Source organism: Tyto alba, unplaced genomic scaffold (genome assembly GCF_018691265.1).
Source record: "Tyto alba isolate M040663 unplaced genomic scaffold, T.alba_DEE_v4.0 Super-Scaffold_2, whole genome shotgun sequence".
NCBI lineage: Eukaryota > Metazoa > Chordata > Aves > Strigiformes > Tytonidae > Tyto > Tyto alba.
The window spans coordinates 58,278,880-58,301,463 of record NW_024881282.1 but is presented as its reverse complement, the minus strand read 5'-3'; the positions used below and the strand labels follow the sequence as shown (position 1 = coordinate 58,301,463).

The 22,584-nt window shown below is 39.5% G+C and overlaps 1 protein-coding gene across 2 annotated transcripts in view; it reads left to right on the top strand.

Moving 5' to 3' along the window:
- Window positions 1-22,584, top strand: part of PDZRN4 (PDZ domain containing ring finger 4) — a 255,411-nt gene that overhangs the window by 215,730 nt on the left and 17,097 nt on the right. For both annotated transcript variants that reach the window (XM_042793387.1, XM_042793388.1), the window contains one exon: window positions 21,527-21,625. In XM_042793387.1, coding sequence (XP_042649321.1) covers window positions 21,527-21,625 — 99 coding nt within the window. The remainder of the gene's footprint in view (window positions 1-21,526; window positions 21,626-22,584) is intronic.

The window sequence follows — 22,584 nt, the reverse complement described above, 5'->3', positions numbered from 1 at the left end:
TGTTTAAGAGAAAGAGGTTTATTGTTATCACCGTGCCTTCTGTAGAAGGAGGACTGTATCAGTGGTCCCTGATTTTATCACTGTTTCTTCCTTTGTAACAACTTTCTGGTATTGAACCTTAGCTAATCACACAGAGCAGAAAACCTGCCTGGTGTTAGGTCCAGTTTCCAAACTCTACCTTAGCATTCCTGTTGTACTAAAAGAATATAGACAAGCGGTTCACAGGTCTCAATGGCAAACTTAATAATTTTTAAATGGTTTTAAAGCCAAACCTGGAGACTTCAGAAAGGGATTGAAACAAGACAGTGAGCAGAAAAAGAACTAGAGCAACACCTTGTTATTTCCTAGAAATGGTTTGTAAGTGAAGAATGCATCGGTTCTGATACACAAATGCAAAATACTCAGCCAAATCAGGAAGTAAGGAAATAATAGGACCAACAACTGAGGTGCTATAAACAGAAATGTTTTCCAAAATGGGGAATGTCCCGGAAAACGTTGATCACCTTGGAACTTGCTTACAGGTATATGTTGGCATTTAAGTACCTGAGTTACCACAATAAGAAACAAACAGGAAAATCACATATGATAGCCAGCACTGGGGATACGGACCCATACTTGCTAGTGGATTTGGTAGGATTAGACACTAGACCCTTCTACTCCATTTGTAAGCTAGAAAAACCCAGTGGGTTATACTCAGATTGTTGCAGCACAATGAACTCAAGTATGATACAACTGTCTTGGAAGGATGAAGTCCGTGGGAGGCTCATTAGGCTCCATACAGTACCATACTTTAAACAAATGGCTGGGAAGATGATGAAGCTGGGGAATTGCTGATAGCCAACCTGAGCATCCTTATGTTGCTGCTGTAAAACTTGTCCTAAAAGGAATCTAGATTGTTGGTAGATATTGAGACAGGGGTCAAAGCCAGCATCATTCAGTGTTGGCAGAAAGAGATCAAAAGATTTGCAATTCTGGCATATCCATATACCCATGATGACTTTTAAGATAAAGCAGAAATTGATCGAACTGTAAATGCTCAGTTGGACTTGCAGTGAATGTCACTGGAAAAGAACCAAAGATATTCAGGACAAACTGACCCAGTCTGGCTGTGAGTGGCTGTTGTGCTGCTGGAATTACTTCATGTGATGTTAGAGTATACATCACACTCACTGGTACCAACAAGTTGAAAGGACTAAAAGCATCAGAACCCACAGTAAGTCTGTGTTAAACATGGCTATAAAATTTGTCCTTATAAGAAGAGCACAGGATACTGGTGCTAGAGAGGAGTAAATAAGCTAATGGATGTGCACTTTAATAACATTTCTGAACCTACTACCCAGGAGAGAGAAACATTATATACATGGTTTGGAACGCTGGCAGTAATACAGAAATTGAGGGGACAGTCACTTTAATGGTGAAACAGTGAAAAAATAGGTTAAAAAAACCCCACAGAATGTTGTAAAGACAAAGCTAGACAAAAGAAAGCATCACTGGTGTCTGCTCCTACATACTCAGTCTAGTGAGAATGCCTTTCAATAGGAGGAGCTGAAGAAAATAAGATACTACAAGCAGGTAGTGTCATTTAGTCAACAGGTCCTTATCCAAGGGCAGAGACCTTCACACCATCTAGGTAGTGAAGTAGCTTTTGAGCAAAAGCAAACCAGGAAGTTACTGGTTTCTGCTGAGAGAGCCAATATCTCTGTGGAATTACAGCTTTTAAAATCTCATATATCTGAGATAGGAAAGGATTCTTATTTCTAGCTGAATTCTTCTTACAAGCAGCAAAAATAGACATCCTTGAGGAGTAGAAGTGAGTTGAGGTAACTTATTATATATAAGGAAGAGTAGACTGAAGTTTGCTGTCAGAATTGAGGGGTTTTTTTTGGAGGGAGGTTGGGTGTTAGTTGATGTGGATGTGCAAAGGAAACCCACATGATTACCTAAAAGACTTTCCAGCTCTGATTGTTCTAATTTTTAAGCAAAGTGAGTGCTTAAGTCCAATGACATAGTTTGCAGGAGCCTGGAAAACCACATGAATGATCCACCATGCCAGGATTAGTATTTTCAGAGTGAAAAAGGCAGAATGGCAGGCATTGTGTTAGCTTGCCTCTGTCTGATGACTCCAGTTTTAATGCATGTAAGTACTAGTGCTGACAGATTGGGGCAGTATTAAGATCTGTACCTGGGAGAAGTTGGCAAGGGTTGAGTTGACTATATATGAAATTACAAGGTACTTCAATGCTATTCACTTAAGGTCTTAGAAACCACTGAGCTTCTTTATTTTACTTTTTTGCTCAGGAAGTCAGTTCATGTCACTAAATCAACATGAGGCATGTGCAAGTGACATCCTCTGTGGTCAGTTTTTATGAAGCCCTTTGTGTCCAGACAATGAAAGGATCGGAGATCCTGCAGGAAACAGCAGCCACAAAAGAGCATAGTATTTTGCGAAAAAGGCATGTGAGATTTTTCCCACCTGATGCTTCTGTGAAACATGGAGTTTGAGCTAGAAACTACACACCTGCTGTTCTGATTCCTTCTATTCTCTGGAAAATAGGACTTCTGGAAATTAGAAGATTCATATGAAAATTGCTTTACTCCATCATCAATATCTCCTAAGTGGAGCAACCCATAGTGCTCTGAGGGTTACTTAATACCTTGGGGCAAAAATGGATACTCTGAAGTTCATGTTCTGCTTTGTAGACCCAAGGGACAGATTTTCATTCAGAATGAGGAAATAAATGTGTGTATATGCATGTTGAATGTAAGTGCTAGTTTATGGTTATGCTCAGCTCATTTAAATGTTTTGATAAGGATTTGCACTCATAAATCTGTTAACTGTAAATGTAGAGTAGTCCTTTAAGTTTACCACTGTCCTGATCCAATCCGACTGAAATTGTTTAGGTTTCCTATTGACCTGAGCATTTCTGGATCAGATGCTGCCGGCTGTTTTCATGAATTACTAAAAATGGGCCTTGAAGAAATAAAAGGTAGAAAACTTTGAGAATTGGCCACAAGTAAGGTTTTGTGTAGACCTTTTCTCAATGCACACCTAAAACTCCCATAGGGAAGAATTTTAACCTGTTCTCTTTGTTTCTCTTACCATACCTCAGCATTGCAGCAGATGCAATGAAGCAGTAACACATTGGTTTTCTCTTCCAGTAACACTCATCCCACTGTGATGAGAGAAGGTATTTGAGGCACAAATCCAGATTTTCCACTTCTGTGACATAATGTTTTTGAAGTGACCGATTTTATTGGTATTTTTTCGTTAGAACAAAAGAAAGAGTAATTTTATTCATATTAGCAGCCTGAGTGAGGCTGTTTATCTGAATAAAGTTACTTGAACGCATAAGTATTTATGGGTTGAGGCTCTCATGGGCCACTGAAGTGTGGTCTCTGGTGCCTTTCTGAAAGGCCCGCCACTGCTGTAATAGGCCAAGTGAGACCTGCCTGCCCTGTAAATTCGTATTTAAGGCCTTTTCAACACATGGATTATTTAACCAGTAAACCAAACAGAACTGTCTATCTTGTAAATACATATTTAGGGCCTTTTTAAAATGAGGATTACTGAGCTGATACCCTGTAACAGCTCCCTTCAGAGCAGTGATAGCCTGCAAACACCCCTATGTGAGCATTACAGGCACTTGCGGCAACACAATTGGAGCTCCTGCTTCAATTGCTAACACCTGAATAAACAGTTTTAATGGAAACAGCTTCTGTGCACACACTGCCAGCACTTCCAATTGCTGCAGTCAGGCTCTCTGTACAGGCTGAGTGTTTCTGTACAACAAAGCTAACCCAGAAGATGGATGTGAAACCATCAAAATGGAAAACATTTCTTAGATAAGAGTTTTCTATAAGTTTCTTACATGTTGCATGGAATTTGTCTGCGCAGCTATTAAGTTGTGGGTTTATTTAATAGTATAAAGGGGTGAGAGAGAGAGAAACCTTTTTTTTTTTGTAGGGATCACTCAAGCCAAGTTCCAGCCATGTTCAGGTAGGACGACAGTGATGTTAAGGGGCAGAACCACTATAATACCTCTGTGACCTGCTATCAGGTTGTGCTTGTTTCTTCTGTATTTCCCACTGCAAATGGATTATTTTTTTCCTGAACTTCTTAAAACTCAGAATGAATCAAAAAAGAGCCTGTAGTGAACAAAACACAGTTTTTTAATTCAGCAACCACCAGATGTAATTTAAAAGAAATAAAGAACCTAATAGAGACGTGGGTGTTGCAGTGTAGAAGAGCTGAAATGGTGGACAAGGTTGTGTCTTCCCATTGTCATCAGACCTGACTGGTGTGGTAAGGGGAATGTGAAAAGGCTTGCTGGTAAGCGTGGTGTAGATTTTCAATGGAAAAGCAGATACTTCTCACCAGGTGCTCTACCTTATGCAGCTGCTGTTGAGGTGGAGGGAATGATCTGACAGCTCAGAGTAGGCTTAGATAAGCTGGGACTTAATGTATTATGTTTATTTTCTGACCATCAGTTTGTAACTGCCTAGCAGTTATGGCTGAATCATGGATGCCCCATGGTATAGAGACATTTACTGACACCATTATTCTCATATTTTGTGCCAGTTCTTAATATTATATAGCATCTGCTGTTAGGAAGCATCATAAAGGAAGTGAATAGCTATGTGTGTGCCTGTGATCTGTGATCCTGTCTGCTTGGGAGAGTGTTTCTGGTTTGTGGAGTCTTGGGGTGTTTGTTTTTGTTTTTGTTTTTTTTTTCCATTTCTACATGTTGTATCATACAAATCCAGAGGGAAAAAAAAAAGGACTGTATTTTAAAGCTATTAATTGAAAAGCTTGTGAGGAAGTCTCCTGGACAAGTAAATAGATTTTTAGAGTTGTTTCAGCTGGACCTGAGAAAACATTGCAATGATCAGGGCTTCTAAAACCCTTCCTTGAGATTTTTTTCCTTTTAACTCAAAAGGAGTTCTGAGCTGCTAACACCTGGCCAGTGATCCAGCTGACTGTCACTACAGCCCGAAAATGAACAGGTCACAGTTAAAATGGAGAAGTGGCACTGGAATACTTTTTTTTTTGCTGTAATTCTTTGAATAACAGTGTGTCATAATTAAAAGAAGATTCTTTCAGTATGCATTTGGTGTACTACAGCACAGGATTATGTATTTCACTGGCATTTTTATTTATAAAACTCCTGGGGATTTAAGTCAGCATAATTTACACATAGACAATAATAAATATGTAATTTCTCCCTAACTATGGCCGATTGTACACTGTAAACAAGCAAAGGAGTGGCCAAAGGAGCAGTCCTTTTCTTTTACTTTTTTCATCTGTCTTTTAAGAGTTGAAGTCACTTTTCAAGTATAAATTAGTTAAACTTAATGCCATTCCACTGAGGTTCTTCAGTGTTACTATGTCCTGTATTGCTGCAGGAATTCACAAGCAGGTGAATTAAGGACAGTCATATTGAGAGACTTGCCAAGTCAGTCAGGGACAGAACTGGCAGTAAAACCCAGGAGCTCTTACTTGTAATGCATCTCTTTTTTGGCCGTTAAATCACTCTTCTTCCTTGCTAGTCATTGGATCATTTAGATGGAAAAGGATGTCAGGGTAGTTTCTGCCACAGTTGTTTGTTAATTTTGAGTGTGTTACTGTATGTCATCACAAAATTCTGACATTCAAAGCAGATGAAGTTCCTGTTGTCTCACCTCCCCTAAGTAATGAATATTCCAGTTTAGGGATTTGAATTGCGTCCTCAACTACAGATGATCATGAGAGATTGGGGAGAAAAAGACACAAAACTGACATGGGTAAATTTATCAAAGTTATTACCATTTATTGTGTTTTAAAACTGGAGGAAAATAGATCAAGTCATTGTTATTAATTTTGTTTCTTGATTTCATAAAATAAACACAGGGTTACTCCTCACTTCACCTGAAAGCTAATAAAAATTCTTCCTTGTTGTCAGAGCTTATGTTTTTCCAGGAAAATGAAGAAAAGTGAGCTTGGTTCAGCAGCACTTTATTGTTGGGCAACATTACAGCATATGGTATGTGTTTTTCACTCAGCAAAGGAAGGGAAAGGTGTTTTTTGTATTTATGGAAATCTGTGGATTATAAATCTTCTGTTTTGAAGAAATGCTTCGTTTAGACAGTTTTTATACTGTTATACCACATACCTCCATATACGCTTCAGAGTGAAAATATTTCTAAGGGTTTTATTAATGCTATTTTTCATATGCCTTCTGCTTGAAAGTTCATGTAGTCTCTCTTAGAGTCATGAAATCTAGCTATACAGGCAAAATATGGGAGAAAATAATTTATTTTACATATTCTTTTAAAAATAACCTAAGTCATATTAACCAGCTTATTATAATGTCACTATTTTAAAGTTTAGTATCCTAGGAAATTCAAGAACACAGGAAGCAAGGGCCAAATCCCCCTAGCAAGAGGGAATCTTTTACAAGAAAATGGACTTTAAACAAGGTTTCAATATTATGCATGCTGGGCCTTCAGAGGAGAAATCAAAAAAGCAGGAGAGGTCTTTTCTGTGGAAGTTTGCTTTTTTATTTAATGAGGCAGCTCTTCAAAGAGAATGTGATAGTCATTCCTGGAGGGCATGGTTTGGTGAGCAGGAATACAGGTTAAACTGTATTGTGCATCAAAAAAGCAGATGATGAGTTTGCTTTGTATTTCATCTCATGATTTCATCAATCTATACAAGTATGTATTTGGGGGTGGAGGACATTTCCATGTGCAACAGAAGTTTGAACAGCTGAAACTCAGCATGGATATGGTGCCCATAGTCCTCATTTTGGTGCCAGAAAAATAAAAATGTGTTTTAAAAGTCATTGCCTATCACTTCATGTGCTTGATTTATAGGCACATGTATGTGATTAAATTTGCATATTTTTTAAATTGCAATTTTAATATGTATGTATCTCAAAGTAAACAAGAGCATGGATGGGGTGGGATTTTAGCTTAGTGCTTTCTAAGAATTTCTAATTTTATAAGCTCAACTTTAAATTTAGCTTTTTCATAGTATTTTCTCTATCCTATGTCTGAAAGGCATAAACTGAATTACAGGAAGGTATATTTCTCACAGCTGTCTAAAATTGAAAAATTACATTTTCAGCTTGATTTTAATTAATATTCCAAAATAGCCTTTACACAGTTGTAGATCAAAGCTGTCTAAATGTGTGGAATTGTAACTGGTTAGGAGTTTGACTCTACAGCTACATGTTGTGCTGTCCAGATAAATGCTCACAGCAACAGATGTTGGCACATCTGTTATGCCTCCCCATTTCGATTGGCTGCCTGGGTGTTTAGAAAGTGCTGATGAGACAGATAAATCTTCTGACATGTTTCAGGCCCAAAGCAGGCAGGCAGCAGTAATAATAAAGTTTATAGAGCCAAGTGTTGGGCAGTAACATTTTGAAATACGGCAAAAATAAAGAATGATTTTACCGGCTATAGGTGAAATTTGTTGTAAAAAGTGAAAGCTAATTATGCCAAGTGATTCTCAGCTGATTTGAACAGCAGCTATGACAACTCATAAACCCCTGGACGTTGTGTACCTAAGGTTTGTTGGCTAGAAAAAGGGAATTGCTGCAGTTTAGAAAGATCTATAAGCTACGTAGGGGCAATTTAATAAACTTGGGAGAGTTAGGAATCAGGTCTAGGACCAACTACAGCATATGGGTTTTTTTTGGAAAGGGAATAGCTATCTTCTGGGGCCTTTTAGTTCCTGAATTTATCAGAATTCTTACTTTCAGTAAGTTTTCCTCTACCCTTTGAAGCATGTCAGATTTGAATGTTTTTATACCATTAGAGTCAGCAAAACTCCAGACAGTGGAGTCTTCTCCCGAGAAGGTCCATGGTGTATCAAAGAGGACGTTCATGAACAGAGAAGGATGGATCTTGACAGTCTCAAGTGCAGAGACTTGTTTCCAAGTACATAGAGCTTCTGCGGATGTTGGACCCCTTCCAGACCTTAATCTACAGCACAATGAATGGCAAACAGACATGTAGGAGAAGTCACTGTAAAGATTTTAGCACTGATGTCATGCGCTAATATTGTCCCATTCCCTTCAGTAGACATCACCACTGAATTTTCCAAGTTGCTTTTCAGTACCACTAGTAGAGGCAAGTCCAGAAATTGCAAAGAGAGCCTGTCATAGAGGGGCAAAGAAGCGAATGCTGTTACATAGTTGTTAGAGTTACTAGTTGGTTATGTTTTATACTATGAAGTCTACAACATCTTTGGACAATTCTTCCAGTGTTTGACTACCCTCATGGTAAGAAGCACTTCCCTAAATAACTAATTGGAATTTCCTGAGTAGCAACTCATATCTGTTGTCTTGTGTGGCTGTCACAGTGCACCTCTGGGAAGAGTCTGGTTCTGACTTCTCTGGACTCTTGCATTTGATACTTGAAGGAAGCGGTAAGATGTCCTTATTAGGAAGATACTTCTCTTCAGAAGGCTTAACCAAATGCAGTTCTCCCAGCCTCCCTCTTTGTAGGAGATGTGCTCCAGCACCCTAATTAGTTAATGGACTTCTAGCCAGATGTGGAGTGCTGTATTCCTAGCTGATAACTAAGAGAAGGTCCATTCTAGCATTTTATGTCAAAGTCATTTTCACTGGAAAAGAGATTGAGTAGAAGATTCTGGAAAGAAAAAAAAATCAGATTGGTAAAGTTTTGAGGGGTTTCTTCCCCTGGTCCCCCCTCCCTTAAATGGCTCAGACCAGCGATCCCTTAACTGTATCTCTTATTTTTCGATGTTGAACATCAAAGAGTTTCAGTATGGGACCCAGGATAGGAGCTTTAATGAAAAGTCAGAAATTTTTTCTTCAAATACATGTAATAATCTCTTTCTTTTATTTATTGACAAAATTGTCCAAAAGCAGAGGACTCCTTTGGAATATAGTGGCTGGGAGCCAATGTGACAGTTTAGTATATTCACAGACACTGCACAATGGAATAGTTACTACTCCAGTCTGCTTATCTCATTTTACCATAAGGTTTAGTTTCTGCCTTGCCTGTGCTATTCCCACCTACTTCGTTCAATGAGAAAAAAATTAGAATGTAGAATCTAGTGAAAAGGAAACCCTTCACTGCATATCATCAGCTAATTATACTTTAAACTCTTCTTGTATCCCTGCAACTTCACACTTACATTGAGTGAAAGACCAAAAGTGAGGACCATAGCTGACTGCTGAGAAATACTATATATAAGCAGTTCATCATGGATCTCTCTGCTCAGAAAGCTAGAATCTGTGGTTTTCTCAAGTGCAGAACATACCAGAAGGGGTGTTGGCTCTCTAGCAGGTGAAAACATATATGCATATATAACATATGAAAATATATGCATATAGTTAAGTACTTCTAATAATTTATCATTCATACTGCACTAAGGGAAAGAACGGAAGTAAAGAGAATGAGTAGGTAGTGGAAAAATTAGGGAGAAAAGACCTTGTTTGAAATAGCAAAGTATGCTGAGGACATTTTACTTTGCAGTGTGATCATCCTGACAATAGGAAAAAATGTTTTTTAATAGCATTTAAGGTACTTCATGTTCAATACTTCACACAAAATTTGACTTTTTTGGATTCTTTTTTTTGACAGGGATCTGAAGATTTGTTGTTGTGCATGCTAGCTAAGGGGGAAAACTCAGGTTCAAGTGGATGTTTGTGAGTTCCTGGAGGATATACTGTCAGCTGTTGAGCCTTTTGCAGCCAGGAAGCCTGTAATCTGTAGAGGATTTTTTTTAACCCCTCTCTGACTTCCTTATGTGAGATACACTCACTGTGAAGTCCAACATGTGTCTTTAAGCTCAAGGCTTAAAATACCCTTTAAAAGCAAGTCAGAAAGGCCACACCAAACCTGCAAGGCCTACAGAATTAAAAGTTGTGTTTATCTCATCTCCATATGCTTAGACCCTTCCTCCCACTGCAATGCTAAATTTGTTCATAGCACAGTGATCAAAGGTTTCTCACATTCATAGTCCAGCTCCATCGTTCATCCAGCCCAACCCGTTCCCCCATCTGCTCCAGGACTGCTATCCGCCCCTCATCCTCACCCGCTGAGAGTCTCAGCTGACACTCGGGTGTCTTCCTCCTCCTACTTACAGCCATCAGACTTGTTACTGATCATCACACATCAGACTGCTGAATATGCACTGGCAGGCTTGCCATGCCTTAAGTTACTCCATTGTTTGATTTCCTAAATAGAAGTTCAGTGTGCACCAAAAATTTTCTCTCCAGAGCTGCAGAGAGAGAATGAATTCCCATTTTTAGTGGAGCTTCTTTATTTTCAAAGGATTCATCAGCTACAGGGCCAAATTCTGCTCCCACAGTTGCAAGATGATATTTTATTAATAGGTGCCTATATGTCAGCAGATTCTGTTTTTTTTCTGCTACTACTTTATATTTTTCTTTCTTCTTTTTTAAACACTGGTATCATTGTCTACAGCATCCTGCTGTCCCAGAGCATTCTTTATCTGGACACAAAACAGCATGTGGCTTTAACTGTAGCTATAAAGCAGGGATCAGCAGAAAAGTGATTTTGTTCTTAAATATTTCTCTTTTTGTGTTGTATTTGCTTTTGGATTATGCATTTGAGAAATGCTTGCTGATATTTTTTCTTTCTGCTTTGATGTAAACAAATCTTGTGTCAGAGATTCTTAAATCTAAACCAGACTTTAAAAAATTAGGATTAAATGAGACTTTAGCCTATAAGGTAGAGCCCCCACCCCTTGAACAGAGCATTGTTTTTCCCCACCATATGGAATGGAGATAACCCTCTGATTCTTTGTGGTAAGCTACCAACCAAATCCATTCTGGCAAATCTGACACCCAATGTGATTTTTCCTTTTCGATGCTGTTTATGAGAAGTCAGGACAGTCTTCTGTCAAAATTGATAAGTGAGAAGACAGTGGGGAATGCAATTTTATTTGTAACAGCACAGCTGCCAGCAGTTCCAGCTTGTTTACATCTAGGCTGGCTCTGTCTTGCTCCATAGCTTTTCTATTTCCATCCAAATAGCCCCCAAGTACATTGTGGATGTGCCTGTCTATGTAAAATCTGCATAACAGAACATACGGAGAGTGTTAGAGAGGGGAAAAAAGAACTTATTTCTTTAAGCTATTTTCACAACTCAAGAATGTCAGTCGTTTTAAAAGCAAAATCTTGAACTCTGCCAAAGCTCCATAGGCATTCAGAGAACGGGTTCTAAAAGTGAACTATAATCTGCTAAAATCCTGCAATGCTTTGTTACCTTCCATGGTGAAAGTACCAATGTGAAGAGGGTTAAGAGCTTTGCTTTTCTGATGGAAGCATTCTTTTTGGGGTGGAAGTGGCCAGTGTTTCTAAATTAAATCCACTACAGAGATTTAAATACAAGTTTATTCATTGTGAAAGGAATGCAACAGGACGGTTCAGTGACCTGTGAAGTGGAGGGCAGATTCATTGCACTCTATTTCACGATGAATACTACTGCTACATAGACTACAATTAGCCTGTGTTATGTCGACATTAACGCATTTCCTGGAAAATCCTTTTGACAAGAGAGTATAACTGTTGATGGCCTTAGGATAGTTCTCAGGTCTATGAAGCCTTTGTTTGCCTGCGGTATTATTTGCCTTCAGTCTGGCAGCCCCCTAATCCCAGGCATTTTTGGTCTTTTTTTATTGGTACACTTAAGAAAGCTGCAGTGATAGATGTTTCCTCTGTATAGTCTCTCCTGTGAGCTGTTCCTTTACAGTAGCCCACCCTAAACATGCAGTTGTCATGGAAGTAAAGTGAAAGGGGTTTTATGTTTGACTGATCTAGCTTATAACACAGGAGCTTTTCTAGCAAACTGAAAATTCTTGTTTCCTTTTGCCATGTCTCTTTTGCAGTTAATAAATAATTAGTCTTCTACAAGATTTGTCATTAAAAGGTATAGTCCAGAGATGGCTGTAAATGTCACTGCTCTGGTTCTGTGAATTGTGGGGTCATCTGACACTTTTGCTTTCTCATTATAAGCGTATATCCTATCATTGTGTTTTCACGAGTTGCAATCATGTTCTTAAATTAATTGTTTGGTGATTGCTGGGGGAGACTCCTTGCAGTGTAACTGAACTGCCTGGCATGCCCTTACACACAGATATACACACACTGTATGTACCTATATACTCATATACGTAAATTTACACACGCATACTACCTCCCCTCTACACACACGGACACATGCACACACAAGTAAACAATTAAATACTTAACACCCACCCCAAGCCTGAAAACAAAATATCTACCTTAAGATGAAATTACTTTGTTAAACGTACATTGATGGTACCACAGACTCTCTTCATCTAAACAGAGGTAGGTAGCCCATAGGAAAAAAATAATTAATCATATTTAAAATAGATTGTTTTAATGACTTCTACTGATGGTAGGATTTACACATATTTTTTCTGAGTTTCCTCAAATTACTTCTGGTCAGTGTTAAAGACGTAACTGCTAAACAAAGTCTCGCTAAGAGAGTTGGAAACATAATTTGGGTAAGGCGAAATGTGATACTTGTTTGAAATGCCAAGCGTCTGTTTTAAGTGTGTAGTCTTACCCATTGTACATACCCGCATCATTTGTATGTAACAGTCACAACTCCTACTGCATGGTACAAATTCAGAGGTGAAATAAATGGTGTTTTAAAAGGAAGTCTGAAGAACACCATTTATTCTGTGGCCATGCTTTTTTCTTGCAAACCCAGGCTGTTATGTCCTCTGTTTTATACCCACACTCATTTGCAACATATTCTTTTACATAACGTGTAATACCATTCTCATCACTTCTGAATTTGAGATTAATTTTTCTTTATAGTAGCTCCACTGTTAGCTCTCTACCCTCCTAGGACTTCATCAGATTGAACTGTTCCGGTAAAAAGAGTGAATGGGTAGCTCTGATTCTGTTTGTATTATTTATTTTTATTTCACGAACAAAATTATTTGCCAGTGATGACAAGTGCGTGGCATTATGAAGATTAAATATTATAGAAAGTAGCAATGTAAATGACTGATGATTTGACAGCTTGGAAAAGGTATATCCTTCCAGTCATGTGAAGAAGGAGACCAAGAAAGTGAATATGATTAGTGAGATGCTGCCAGGATTCGTGGCTGTTTGGAGCTCTGCCTGATAATGATCCAGGTGCTTACACCACGCCCAGTGATGAGATAAGAACTGCAGAGTTGGGATTACTAAACACAGTTATGAGGTTGAGAGCAAGCTTTGCTTTGTTTCCATAGCTTGCAGAAACCCATATTAGGAAGCTGATAAAATTGATCTGAGTTTGCAGGACAAACTTCTTATAGTAACCCTGACAGAAAGTGTGAAGAGCAGACAAAATTCAGCTATGCAAATAAACTGGAGGTTGATCTCACCTATAGACATGCAGACACAGGACTATACTGAAGATTGAGTCTTAATTTTAAGATGTGTATAGTCCCTGTAGTCCTTGTGCACTTCTGTTTGATGCTTCAGAAGTGACATTAGCTCAGATGGATGAGGATTTTTTTTTCCAGTATAACCAGTTTATTAAAATAAGTCAGGCTTTAATGTACTTTCTCAGTTAATTCTTTATTGAGATATTCTGCAAGTACTCCGTTCTCAGTCTTTTGTGCTTCATTCATTCAGTTAATCATTCTGTCAATTATATCATCAGTGAGATGAACATTAAAACAGCTTCTCAGCTATTACTACAGGTAAAAAGGAAAAGCAAAGATAAAAGTAACTATTCCTTTCTTATTTTGGTTTTCTCTTTTTCTTAAAATTTATGGTAAATACTGTACTTCTCCATGTTGGTTCATCAGATACTGGGATCACTCGTTGCATTCAGTAGGTCCTGATGTCTTCCAAAAGTTCAGTCAAGGCTACAACATAAAATAACTAGCCTGGCACAAAGACACTGCTTTATAAGTGCCTGTGAAGGAAACTGAGGAAAGCAAGGACGTAATCATAAAACCTATCAGCTAAACCATGATGTATTAGCATTTGGAAAGTCTTAGGTCATCTCAGATATGATTGTATAAAGAGTTTCAAACTCATATAAAATTGTATAAAGAGTTTTAAACTCTGCCTGATAATGATCTGTAAGGGGGTAGAACATAGAGGTGTTTCAGCTCACATGTGGCCACTTATTTAGTGATGGGCAGTAATTCACTAATTGGTGATAATTGCAGTGTTCTGGGTGGCTATGAAGATAACATTTTATTATTTGTATTTTTTTTCCTTGATGTTGCAATAATAGCAACTAGTAACAATTCATAATCTGGTTTTGATCTAAGAGGTACTAATAATCATCCTATAATATAGAAAAATTGCTGAACCCAGAGAGACAGACCTCCATAGACATCTTATCTTTGAATTCTTTTGCCTTAGAACACATTACATTACTGTGCGCTTTGTAGATGGAATTTGTCAGCCACCTTAGGGACTTGAGCCAAGATATAGCTCTTTCATACACTGGGGGATGAAGATAAAGCATATCTGAATTACATTGTTTCACCACACAAGGACTTTTCCAGACTGGCAGCTTTTTATCTTTCTTCTGGTAAGTAGGAATCCTTCTCCTGTATACTGTGGCTACTTCCTTTTCTAAAAGCTATATGTGTGCTGGTGAGTTGGCTCCTAATGTAAAACCTGGCAATTTTGTATTTACAAATAACAAAACTTCCCTTCTCCTTTCTGTCTTTTTTTTTTTTTTTTTTCCCCATACAGGAGAGTTGTTAGAAGGTGAGAGGGAAGAAAACACAATGTTTTGGTTTTACAGGCTAGACTATACTGATGTATAAGCAGCATGAAAAGCTGACATTCTTTTCCTCTAAAGATAATGGAGTTAAATGGGACAAGGTAGATTCTAGTTAATGCCAAGAAATTAAATAGTTGATTGTATCATAAACAGAACATGTTTAGGATCCTCTATCTTACCATGTCACAAAAATACAAACCCTGAACTATAAATCACAGGTTCTGTTACACAGGAGAGTAACACTAATTAAAATTAATTTGATATTTGACTGTGTCTCAATGGTGAGATGATTTTGACATTGTAATGAGGACTTAAATGTTAACTGAAATGATCACACACTGTCCATTTAGGAAAAATACTGTTGTGTTTTGATTCCATGCTATCCCTTCTAATGGTGTTACCAGAGTTCATGGGACCTATTACTCTGATATACTGTACGGGTGAAGGGAACTCAATAGCTATTACGATTTAGATAGTCTTTCTTGGTCCTTTTAGTGTTGTGCAACAATTGCTATAAAGGCAGACGGGGAAGCATTTATAATATTTCTACAGTGCCTTTCAAACACTCTGCAATCATTTATTCTTTTATGTCCTGATACTCTGGTGGTGTTTGCATTGTTTTCTGCTTATAGATAAGGAAAACAAGTCACAAAAAGTTCTATGATGTGACTGCACCAAAGCAGTTACAATTGAAGAGGGAATATGAACTTAAAGGCAGAAAACTTACCGAAATCTGATAAAAAATTTTCTTATGAGGCAATATCTTACTATTTTTTTTTTCAAAATTATGATGAATTTGAGAAGATAGGGAAATTTCCCTTCCTCAGTATAGAGCATCATCCAAGGAAGAATCTCAAACATATGCACAGTAATCTAAAATGCATTCAGTGATTTTTCTGAAGATTTACGTTTCTTGATCTTGCAAACAGTTACTTTTATCAATAAGTTCATCCTCTGTCATTTGCAATGGTAAACTTTTTTTAAGGTTTCCTTATTAAAGGTTTCCATTCTGGAGATGGGTCAGTGTGTTTCTGTACACAAATAATTTGCAAAGGGTATCAACAAGTTTCCTTGTCATCATAGTCTCAGGAGACTCGCAGTCCTAGGACATCAAGTTTGGCCATGAGGTAGCCAAGTGTAGAGTTTACCTTTGTCATACTACAGAATAATGTTGAATAATTGATTAACTTTTGTTAGTTATACTGGTCTACAGTACATAAAGTTAACTGGTCTTATTGCATTTCACAGCCAGTCATGATAGAACCAAAATGAAAAATTGACATAGAATGAGGTGACACCATGTTACAGTGTCCAGCAACTGGACTCCAAATCTGATAGAGCTGGGACACTGTTTTTCTCCTTAAATCTCCATTACACTAGAGATGCCCAAGAGTTACGGTTCTGTGGAAAGATACCAATCAGTGTCTTCACTAATTCTGTGAATGTAGTAGGTAAAATTCAACAAAAATATTATTATCACAGGGATTCCCTGAACCCACTTATTCCCCACCAGTTCCTGGGAAAGGAACACATCAGATCTAAGTTCATTCTGAGTTTCAAATCCAACCAGTTGCCTCCAAACACTGCAAGTTCCTGAATGGGCTTTGAGAGTCTCCTACCTTGGGAACAGGGCAGCTTGCTGTATTTGTATTGAGCTCTAATTTCTTGGTTGCCTTATTTCCTACCTGTACAAAAATTTCTTCTCATCACACAGAAGTGTGAGAAGGCAAGACAAACAAAGGACTGGCGGATGAGAGAGAGGAAGGAGAACAAAGTGACAGTAATAATAGGTTATTTCAGTAGTGCACAGCTGCATGCACGGTTCATACATAGTGAAGCAGTCACTTTAGTAGATGGGACTTCCTGCTTACCGGGCAGCAATTTCTTTACAGATTTCTATTGGTCAGATAACAGGATGGGTTATAAGGAAGGTGCTGCAAGGGCTGTGTGGATGTGAGCACTTACTGAGAATGGAAATGTTTGGGGGTAAAATGGGAGAAAAGTGTGAGTGAGGCTGCTGTCTGTGAATATGGGTGAAGGGTTTCCTAAGGAAAGAGTAAACTGAGAAGGGCTTTGAAGATGAGGACAGAAAGATTGTGTTGGTGGAGAGGAGTGCCAGGGTGGGATGGTTCAAATGGAGGTGAGGGAGGCTGACAGGCAGTGATGAGACAGGGACAGAGCATAACCACACTATAAACGGGTTGAACAGTGTTGAACAGGGAGTAGCTAATCCTGACAAAAATTGGGCAAAGGATTTAAAGGTGTGCATGGCTCAGTAGAGACCACTGGCAGAGTGGTCAGCAAAGAAAAATGGGGCAGAGTAAGCTTTCCATGTGTGCACTTATTCCAGTGCAGGGTCATCAGATGAGTAACTCATCAACATCTTCTGGGTACAGCAAGAGGAAACTTTACCAATTTCGCTCTTAGGCTATAATCTGTTTTCCAGTGTGTGGAGGGAAAATGTGAAGAGTTGAAAGCTCTTTTTGCCCCTGAAAAGCTGTTTAAGAGTGGTCACTGAAGGGTTCGTAATCTGTTTTCTAACAAACCATCAGCTTTACTTTTTGTAATCTAGCTTTTAGTAGAAAGACCCCCTATAACCGCAAACTGATGCAAACTTTTACAAGGTCTCCTTTAATAGCCCTTAACTTCTTTTCAGCAATTCTAGAACGCCAACAGCCCAGTTGATGACATTTATAATTTACTTCTCTACCACTTGAGAGAAATGACAGTATTAACCTAGCCTTCCCTCCCCAAAGAGGTGACAGCTCCTTGTTTGGTCTTATGTCTCCTGAGGCTGACAGCCTGTAAACTGGTTTTCCATCACTGAAGTGAATGATGGCCTTTAACTGGGAGCCAGAGGCTACAGCCACTACTCTATCACTTTAGAGGATGACCATTATAACCATTTTTCAGTCCTTCAGGAGCATGACCTGCACCTCTTTTCTGTCTTTTCTATGTCTGAAGAAATGAGCTACTTTGAAAATTTGCATCCCAGTCTTTCAAGGGAGGATAGTCCTTATTCTAATTTCCATGTCTATTTTTAGCTTGTTTTGCCATAATTTTTTTGGTTACAAGAATTGTCTGCACTATGACAATGCACTGAACTGTTGTTCTGCCTATACAGAGAAAATAAGCAGCAAGTCAAAGATTTAGCAATTTGGCACTGAATTCTGTCACTTGGCAGCAGAATACTCTTCGTGTTGAGAGGCAGCTGCCCCCAGAGTGCCCAAAAGAGGGGGGGAGGCTGTCATCTCCTGAGCTCTCTCCTCAGTCCCTCTCCTTCAGCCATCTGCCTGTCGGCGCACTTCATGAATCTCCAAGTATTGTTTCTCACAGATTTTTAAAATGCTGAATTTTGAAGACTGTCAGTTCAGTCCATACAAGCATACACACAAAACCCAAAAATAAAGCAACTGTATGTGTGTATGTGTGCATGTATCTGAGAAGGAAATTACATTCTTAGAAATTCATTACTGCTGCCAAACTTATTGTTTCTTCTGTTAAAGACCAGTTGGGAAAAAAAAAAAACAAACACTAAAAAGCATCTGTCACAAAATGCAATGTCAAATGCATTTGACTATATTGGTCCAGGTTCTCTAGTGTCTCAGTTGATGTTCTTCTGTTGAAGTTGTTTCAGATGTGCTTATTATATAAAGATCAAATTTGTGGGCTTTTACTCTGAAAGATGATTTAATATTTTACAAAATTTATTTTTAAATTTTCCAAAGATGTTTTGTCAACCTTGATTTGTTTGAATGTGACCAGGATGTATTGTGTTTGCTGTCAAAAAGAAGATGCCATGAGGTTAGTATTTCAGATGTGCAGTGGGAAAAAGATAGTTATCTGGAATGACTTCCAATGCAAAGCAAGAAACTTCATCCAACTTCTCCCTCATGCTGAATGAAATATTACTTGAGTATGTACTTCAGTCTAGACTGAAAAACATAAAATGTTTATTGGGCCTTTAACACTAAGTACCATATCTCAGCCATAGGTATCTACAGTTTCTAAGTGGCCACAGCCATGCGCAGTCATCAGGCTAAGCCCCATACAGTCATGTAGGAAAGAGGTAGACCCAAGAATACAAAGAACAGATCTCAGCTCTAAACTCTGTTACTGGGCAGAGAAACGAAAGCTGAGGCAACTCAATGCACAGCCAGGTCTGGTGCTTCTGAGCCAGAAAGCATTAGTCACTGATACTTGTCATCAGCTGATTCCCAGAGACAGTTTTAGAAAACCTCTTGGACTCCCAGGATGGAGCCTCTAGGGTCATCCTCATTTTCCTTTGCTCTTTCATGCTCTAAATGGTTAAATTATTCTGCTCATTCGCGGCACTGAAAGGATTCTGTTTGTTTGCAGCCTGAAACATTTGTACAGCTTTGTGGTAACATTTTGAGACAAATTATCCACAAGAACTTCAAGGTCATTCCCGACCAAAGAAATTATGTTCAGAACAGTCCTTGGGGCCCTGTCCAGACTCAACATAGGGAGACAGGAGGTTGTGCAAGCAGGACAATGAAAGTCAATGGATTTCAGCTTGTGCACAGCTCCTCATTTGCCTTGATTTAAAGGTCCCAGTCTCAGTCCTTTGTGGTGTATTTAGGTTTTCTTATAGGCCTCCAAGGGTCCACAAGCTTCTTTATTCCTTAAAAGTATACCTTGTTGCTGTAATTGAAGCCGTTTTGTTACTGTAATTTCTCCCTAATATTACAGTTCTAGTCAAGTGTTCTTTCCCTCTGGAGGCATCAATTATTATGGGTTTTGAATAAGCCTCCCTCCAGTACACATACTTCTGCTCCCAATGCCAAAATCAGGTCACTGCAATTCTCTTCTCTAATAAAACATGGCCCGTGTTTCTTCATTCAAACCTGATGTATAACGTGTACTGGTGACCAATTCCACTTCTTACCACCCTATTTAAAACTCCTGCCATACTTAAGAAAAACTAAAGAATACTACAGGCTTCATGATATTTTCTACATTTTCTTAGTTTTCATTAAGACAGTCTAGGGAGAAGTTTATAGGTTTTATGCAGGTACTGAACCCGTGTAGATGTGTATATAGGTGAGGGAGCAGGGGAGCGAGCCATAGCAGTGCACTTCATGAAAGATGTTTGGCTGAAATGAAAATGGCATGGGGTTCATCGGCTAACCCATGTGTGTGAACTGCAGATTTTTCTGCAAGTTGTGGTATTGCGACACCTGGTCCCCACAACTCACTCAGACTCAGTGGGGAGTCCTCACTGCTGTTCACCCCGTACCTGTTTATGGATTAATCTGCATGACATCTCTGGGGGTGGGGAGGAACAAGCTCTGTATCACAGGCTGAGAACTGAAACGTGGGTTTGTATCTCTTCTTTTTTTTTTGCACAGCTATGAGAAGCAGAAACTGTTAAGCTCCAAATGTCACCTGCAGACTCCCTTTAAATACATATATATCAAGTAAAGTTTCCCATTTGCAGCCAAGCTAATACTCTGTGGTAGCGGATTCATTGTGCTTTATTAAAATTATTTGTTTCACAGTGTTCAAACCAAGTGCAGCTTTGAGGTTTTGTGAATGATTCCCCTGTGAAACCCTAAAGATGCTTAACTCAGATGAGTGTATGTAGTAGTTATCACTGTGCCATCTGCCCTAAAACTTGCACTTTTCATGAGATGCCACTGCTGGGACATCTGGCACTAAAAATATGTTTTCTGCATCATCTCACAATTGAGGAGGATGCCACGGCTGTTCAGCTCCGCAGGAGATTCTTTGAAGTATCCTTCTGTTACCTAACAGCTTCTGCAATGTAGCTATGCCACTAAACTGGCCAGGGGAGGAATTATGCTATTAATGGAAGGTGGTGTGTTTGCTTTATGGCTTGGATTGCTGCTAGAAGGGAGTGGCACTTCTGTGATGGATTGATTGATGAGTGGCCAGTCTGTCTTATATCCTATAAATCAATAGTTGATGTGATAGGACTAAAATGACTATGTAATATACTGTAAGTCAGCTTCTATTATCCAAAAGCAAAAAAAAAATGCAAAATCAATGCACAGCTATATTTATCAAAGTTTGTCATGTCTTACTGAACTGTTGCTATATACCTTGAACCTGCAATGTACTGGGATTTCCTTCTTTATTCACAGAACATTTTCCCTCTTAAAGATGCACACAAAATATTGTGGCTCAAGTCATACAGTATGAGTATGTCATACTGTCCTGGTTAGGGCTGGACTAGAGTTCCCGTTGGTCTGGCAGCGGGAGGAGCTGCAGCCCCCTGAGACCCCAGGGGCTCCCCAGGTCCCAGTGCCCTCACCTGTGTGCGGGGGCGGGGGGAGCACAGCTGGAGGGCTGGGCCCCGATTGGCCGATAGTCCATGTCACGTGACATTGTGCTCACTATATAAAGGCAGGAGAGGGCTGGGAGGGGCCTCACTTCTGGGAGTGTGGCTGTGGGGCCTGTGTGTTTGGGATCGCTGGCCTGGAGCAGGTGGGTGTTGGTCGGTGAGCAGCTGTGTTGTACATTACCCATTGGTGCTGCTGTCAGTGTATTATTCTGTCACTGTTATTAAACTGTTTTTCTCTCAACCCGCGAGTCTCCCTTTGCCCCTCTGATTCCCTCCCCATTCCCCAGTGGGGGGAGGGTGGGTGAGCGGCTGCGGGGTGTTTAGCTGCCGACCAGGCTCAAACCACTACACCTATAGTAGGAGTATGGCAGCAGCTTGGTGCTCCCTTGTGCTACACGATTTTTTCCACCCTTGGCAAAAGCCACCATGTGTGTTTTCTTGTAGGAGGTGGAGCTGTGCCGCATTAGCAGCCAGGAGAAGCTGGGGCTGACTGTCTGTTACAGAACTGATGATGAGGAGGACACAGGGATCTATGTCAGCGAGGTAAGGACGTGGCAATGGGGAGGAGCATGGGAGATGCTTGTGGCAGAGGGCTGAATGTGCCAGGGAATGTAAGAGCAAGTGCTCTGAGACCAGAATGCAGAAGTGTCGGCCATCAGCCAGCACATCTCACTTTGAATTCATTTGGGTTATCGATTTAAATTATGTTGCCCAAGTAGTGTAATTGTTACCAGTGAGCTTCTTTAATGTGAATGCTTTTAACTACATCATAGTTAGGGAATTACGAAGCAGTCTGAGCATGGTCTGAATTTTGAAAGAAATCTGCCCTTGTGATGGAAATCGGGCAGAGTTTTTGAGGAGAAAAACACCTTCTCCACACCCTGCTTGCATTCTTCCCCTGCCATGGCCTCTCTAGTTGTAACAGTGAATAATCTTTTTTTTTTTTTTTTGTGCTTTTGTTGTAGTTGTGGTACACACAGACTTACCACAGGTGGGTAGAGAGAGTAGCTTGTGGGAGGAGTATGTCAGAAAGACTAGTAATTTTTTTTGTGCCAAACAAAGAATAGAATGCTGGATACTGGGACGGGATAAACCCTCAGGTTTTCATTGGCTTTACCATGAAGACCTGGCATCCAGCACATATCACACGGTGTTAGTGTTTCCCATGGTCAGTCCACAAGAATTCCAGGAACACTAGGTCCCTTTGAGTCTTAGCCATTCAAAGAGGGTTGTTTTTCTGGATAAAGCAGAACTCTCATGAGTCCAAGCTCTCTGGTAATTGTCCTGGATGAACTGTGTTCCCAATCTGTTGCTTTTGTGACATGTTGAACCAAATTTAGACATTAGGAAAAGATTCTTCACTGAGAGTGTCGTTGATCCCTGGAACAGGCTCCCCAGGGAAGTGGTCATGGCACCAACGCTGTCAGAGTTCAAGGAGCGTCTGGGTGACGCTCTTAGTCATATGGTTTAATTTTCAGTAGTCCTGCAAGGAGGAGAGTTGG